General features: G+C 39.2%; 1 protein-coding gene across 1 annotated transcript in view; it reads right to left on the bottom strand.

Annotated features, from left to right (window-relative positions):
- Positions 1-129: 129 nt before the first annotated feature.
- GNB4 (G protein subunit beta 4) overlaps positions 130-6127 on the bottom strand; it is a 33493-nt gene continuing 27495 nt past the window's right edge. Inside the window, exon 10 of the mRNA XM_069792672.1 lies at positions 130-5166. Coding sequence (XP_069648773.1) covers positions 5060-5166 — 107 coding nt within the window. The 3' untranslated portion in view covers positions 130-5059. The remainder of the gene's footprint in view (positions 5167-6127) is intronic.

Below are 6127 nucleotides of genomic sequence, written 5' to 3'. Positions count from 1 at the left end.
GAAGCACAGGTTAATTGTTGTTGGGATGGCTGGTCTGTCCACGTTCAGAGTCGCAGGAACAATCTTGAACTTTAGGACAGGGATGCTCGTTATTACAGCTCTAGTAAAACATTCACAAGTGACACAGTCTGGTTAAAAGCACTTGTTTATTGGTTACAATATCAACTCATGGCAACATCTTTCACTGAGCCACTGTACAAATACAAAGAAAAAGATCCATCGTGGAAAAAAAAAAGCTATAAACAGAGTTCATAGCAAGTGATTTTTTTTTCACAGGGAAGTCTTTTTACAACAGCACTGTTAAAGAACAAATGGCACAAGTCCCTGGTTTTTTTAATAGCTTAAATAAAAGCTTTAAGACTGTTTCTGAATACATACACAATCCAAAGGCAGTGCAGAATCACTTCATAATTGGTAACATTACCGAAGTTTTCCAAAGTAGTCAGCAACAAGAAGAAAAAAAAAAGAAAAAAAAACAAACCCAAAAAACCTAGCTGATGAGAAATGCTGGAAACCAAAGGCAAATTAAAATCAAGCATGTTTAGAAGCATTTTGTTTTGGACTCCTTTGGATGTAATATGTACTACAAGTGTTCAGATGCTTTTATTTTTAAAAAAAAAGGAGAAAAACACAAATAGAGCACCATTGTGTAAGTAAAACAAAGGCTTGAAATAGATATCTAAGACTATTCCACCGAAGTCCATATTAGTTAAAACCTAAACATACTGTGTGGTATAAGAATGTCAGGCACATGTAATCTGTTATCAGTTATATCAATTAGTAACACTGTTCACACATTTACCATAACAACACTGCATTAACATTCTGCATGTATTTTACATAACCAGCAATTGGATAAAAAGGCTTGTGGTGCCTCTGAAGTGTAGGAAGTAGTTTTACCAGCATGCATGCCAGATTACTGTATACAAAGTGCACCATCAACCCATGCTTAATTACTTTTACAGGAAATGCTATCTCAAAAATCAGTCATTCTGCTACACAACCATTTATACCAACTAGTTGAATTAGCCAATACTCTCACCAACATCTTAAAGCACAGCACTAAACCTAGTGGAGGTGACAGTGTCCTCAAAGAGGAAAGACTAAGCACTCTTGGAATGTTTTCACAATGTTTTCATTCCACCTTAAAGTAATGTGAACTTCATTGTGGGACAAGCGGTTACACTAACTGAATTAAAGAGTTAACTATTTCCAACCCATGCATTACAGTAAGCACACTAGGACCAGCTGTTACATCAATTCAGCTTTGCCAAGTCAAAGTCAGGCCCTCTCTCCTTAGGCAGGGGGAAAAGCCTATTTATTTAATCCATGTTCCATTTCGAATGGTATATATTGTTGTCAATACATTGAACTATCAGTTCTGCCAGATACTGCGACGTATCTGCGGTTTAGCAAGGCAGAGGATAGCAGTGTTTGGAAGAAAAAAGGTCTGGAGACAGATGGAAACAGGCCCACGTTACTGGAGTAAACGAGTATACATCACCACGATGCCACGTAGAAGCTTTTTGTGGTTTCCAGAATCTCAACCAGTATCTACCGATAAACCGATGTCCAAGTCTACACGGGAACAAGCCCAAGCTGGGTGCTTGCCTGATTAGTATTCTCTATTGCAAAGTTAAATCAACATTAGAAAATGCTGACAGAAAACTCTACCTGAATGAAATAAATCTGGTTACACAAAGCACATCATAGTTCCACTTCCCGAGCCATGAACGACCGACGGACTGACTTAGAATAGAGGCTGGGGAAGAGCCACCTTGCCACCGTTTTGGCACAATGTTCTTAGTTACTCCATTTCTGTAATTACCCAAGTTACTTGAAATTCAGATAATGACATAGTTGGGCAACAAACTTTTAAAGACAGGTTAAGATGTACCCACCAGTGCTGCAAAATCTGCTGTACAGTGAGTTTGCTGTCATGGTGCACAGCTGGACATCACACAAGCTGCATACTTGAGCCTACGTTAAACTATAAGCACCATTTTCTTTGAGATTCAAAGCTGGGTATAAATAAAACCTTTTAAGTAAAACCTATGAAGGGTCATTTTATTACCTTCCTCATATTAGGAGGAGTTTGAGCTTTTACCATTAAAACCACATCCATTTTAGTAAGGGCATCAATTTTGAAAGGTCACCGATAGCCGTTTTAAAAAGGCAATACCACAGCCTGTGCACGTTCATCATTTGGCCTCATATAATAACAATGTGTTACATTAAATCTGTAGGCTTTAAAAAAGTAAAATAATCTAAACGCTATCCATGACAGTAATCAAACAGCAAACGTCACCTTGGCAGGCAGGATCTATCACAAGCTTTCTACAAGTCCCCAAGAAGCATCAGATACCGCTTCCCCAGCTGTGCTCGGGCTTCTTCCAGGTTTCCTTGTGCACCGATGCAAAAGGAGCCACCTCGGGACCTGCAGCACTACAAACACTGGTTAACCAAGTAGCAAAAGCTGGCAGATATTTGTAGGATGCTTTTTGGAAATCTCATTAGGAAGTAGTTGGCACTCTTTATTTATTTGGAAAGCAGCTGAATCCAACAGACAATTGCCCATCAAACAATGACAGCGAAATTATTTGCAGTTAATACCTGTACGAGAGCCATTACCACGTTTACAGTCTACCTGAACTTTTAAGAAAAGTTATATATACATTTGTAAAATTGTTTTTGGAGTTTCGCAAGTAGAAACTACTTTTAATACCAGAATGTAAAAATGGCACCTGTCTTCGCAAAGGTGTTGACTAGGAAATTGGTTCAAAACACACTTCTATGGAAAAAAATCTTTTAGAAAAAGAATTATTTTCTTAAAATTCCTTAGTAACAAATTTCCAGAATGACTCACTCAAGGCAGCTGTGAGTTAAAAAAAATAATCAAGTGCACCACTAAAAAATAAACCAAGTCTGCAAGATCCCAAAGAGCTGCTCACTTAAGAGAGTAACAGGAATTCCATTACAGTTCTGTTAATGCAGACAGATCATAAAGCAAAATGCTGCGGAATTCCTGTGACGTACAATATAGTGTGATTTTGGTCCTACACCACAGTCTGCTCTTAGTAAATGTATACTTCTCCAGCACAAGATGCGCCTTTTTCTTTTTTAAAAGTGAATTTACTGTGATTGACCGGTACATTTATTGGCACCTTCACCATTATAGACATGGCAAGTTTACAGGCACAGTCTGGAAGTACTGAAATTTAGGATTACAAACGTCAGAAACTTGACAAATAGTCATCTCAGCCACAAATCTGGTTTGATATATTACAAGATACCGGGCACTTATATTTACTACCTGACCCAGAGATACCCAGACTCCCCACAACTTCAGATGAGGGCAGATTAACATCTTCCAACCTGATGATTTAAAATTCACGTATCTTTAAAATAAGTCACTTAAGAGAAGCCAATAGACTTAATTCCCCTTTCCAAAAACGCCACAGACGTTCTGATTCCCAAGAGAACATCCATTGCAAGCACAGGCATGCTGCCAGGCACCAAAAAGTTAAGCAATCTTCCCCGGGTATTTTCAAGTGGGCATCAGTCACTTGATTTTCCTGTATCTACGCTCAACTCTACGTGATCAGAACCTATCATTTCTAAGCAACTGACATTAAAATCAGAATAAAATCAGGAACAGGAGAGGAAATGGCTATTTACAGTGACAGAGCTGCAGAACAATTAGCATCTAATAAGCCACCATGGTACAGACCTCTGTGACCACAGGAGAACAAGCAAGTCGCTAAGTTTATACTATGAAGTTGTAAAGGGTCACACAGGTAAGTAAGGTTATTTGGTTCATTGTAAGTTACACAATTCCTTTTATAATTCACACTGCACGTAACTGACAACAAGCGCTTTTGGTTGTGGTATGCTTTGGCAACCCCCTAATTTGGAGGGGGGATTACAGGCGATTAACTGCACATTCAAATCTCCTTTAAGAATTTAAGCAAAGTCCTCCTAAATTTCTCAGTTGGTTGTGGTAATTGAGCAAGCTTTGCAAATACACTGCTTTCTGCGCGCTGAGCATCATGCCAAATCATTTTGTTAGTGCAAATCAGCTAGAGTTTGCGATGGGCCAAAACCACCTCATTTAGTTAGAGCTGAATTGTCAAAAGGAAAAGCACTCAGCCACTTAACGACAGCAATGCAGGTCACTTGGCTTCCATGCCCAAGGACTGCGTGGAATAACTGATGCGGAAAGCTGCAGTAAGGAAGCTAATACTTCTGGAACTGGATTTTTTTTTTTTTTTTTTACATTTTTATTTTCTGATTATTTTTGCTGTTGTTGCAAGTCTGCCTGGCATTAACTCCTTGGTGTTTGGAGGCCATGACTGCCAATGGATGAACCAGGAACCACTGGCTTGAAGGAAGAACCCCCATGATTAAAAATAGGCAAGCAGGTCAAGAAGTGAGTGAATAAGGCGGTAGGTATTAACTGGGAGTCTCCAGGGCCTTTAAAAAAAAAATTCAAATGCCTTCCATTATAAAAACACATACAGACCATTGGCTTCACTTTATCTACAGTAAATTCACAAAAACATTTAAAACAGCAATCTAGTTCATCCACTACAAAACTCAGAAGTGACATCTCGGGTTAAAAGCAAAGCTATAAATGTAGTTCCTTAAAAAATGCAAACATATTTCTTTACATACAGACAAATGTTACATGATTGGCTGCTATAATGTGTATATTCTGTTATGTACAAAAAAAAGTACAGGATTAGCAGACTGAGCACAAGCAAAAACCCTTCAAGGACAATCTAACCAAACCACCAAAAACAAAAAGACTGGCTCTTAGTTTGTCGGTCACCATGATTATGTGTGCTGGCCCCTTTTAAAAAGTCAGTGATTTCTTCCCCCCTCCCCTATTTCTTCACTTGATTTTTTTTCTAGTTTACAGAAAGCCTTTTTGTGTAATAATCAGTGAATAGAAAAACTTCACCTGCAAATACAAGGTAGAAATGTTATTTCACAGCTATAGGCTGCAGCATTGATCTCTCCAGATCTCAAATGGAGAATGTACATGTTTGGCTCCCAGTTAATTCCAGATTCTGAGAAAACTGTCCCAAGACCCTGTAGCTACAGCCATGCCGTCATCAGTAACACCTAAACAGCTGACACGGTTGTCATGGCCAGCAAGGACACCTGGAAAAGAAGAAGCAATGGAAGTTAATAGCCACAGGACATCAAGGACTTCAGCTGTTGCTCTGCTTTCCCAGCTAAGTCTTCAAATTTGCTAAAAAAGATGCAAGATCTAATCATCCTTTTTGTCTTTACCCTGAAGAACTATGTGTATCACGACAGCTATATCAAGAAACTCAACAATGAGGTTTTTAAAAAATGTGTACACACAATATTGCCTCCATTTTTCTCTCAGCACCTACAACTTCTTTCTGCCCCAAAGACCTCCTCATCCCTCATCAGACTCTCTACTGTTTTTTTCCCCTGTTTTCAGCAATGCTGTCCACAATTTCAGCCACCAAGTACTTCCAAAATTGAATGTGATGTCTTCTGACAATGCCCTGGATACAGGAACTACCTTGAGTTTCCCATGTTTTGCAAACCCTAAGATTAGAAATCGCCCATGTATTGTATCAGACTCTTAGAAAAGCAGCACCGTACCCTGCCTCTTCCCGCTTTGTTTTTGCTTTCCTTCTACCCGTTCTTGCACTTGTCTGCTCTCCCAAGGTACCACATCCAGGTCTATTAAAACTCAGCCTGTCCACATCCCTTAAGGAAAAGGACGTATTTTCAGTGTGAACAGCAGAAGCAAGGTTCAGAACTGAACCAGGCCCCATCATTTAAATTACTGTACGAAGTGAGAAAGATGTAGCTATGCTATAAACATGCTGTCTATCCTGAAGAAGTGACTACTTCAAGGACTAGAAGTGTCCAGTTCCCCTCCCTCCCAACAGCAGGACATTCAGGTCCCCAAAGCAGAAAGACTACTGTAAACTTACTACTATCTGAATTACATCCTCTGATGGGTGCAAAAGTCAAAGCAAATGCATAATTTTGTATTACTTAGTTTCATATACTTCAGTGAGATAAATTTTCTGTAGATGTAACGTAATTTTGAAGGCTGTTCCTTAGCCTTGAGAGCCGG

The sequence above is a fragment of the Haliaeetus albicilla genome, chromosome 9 (genome assembly GCF_947461875.1).
Source record: "Haliaeetus albicilla chromosome 9, bHalAlb1.1, whole genome shotgun sequence".
NCBI lineage: Eukaryota > Metazoa > Chordata > Aves > Accipitriformes > Accipitridae > Haliaeetus > Haliaeetus albicilla.
The sequence above is the reverse complement of the archived record's forward strand: the minus strand, read 5'-3'. Positions and strand labels throughout refer to the sequence as shown.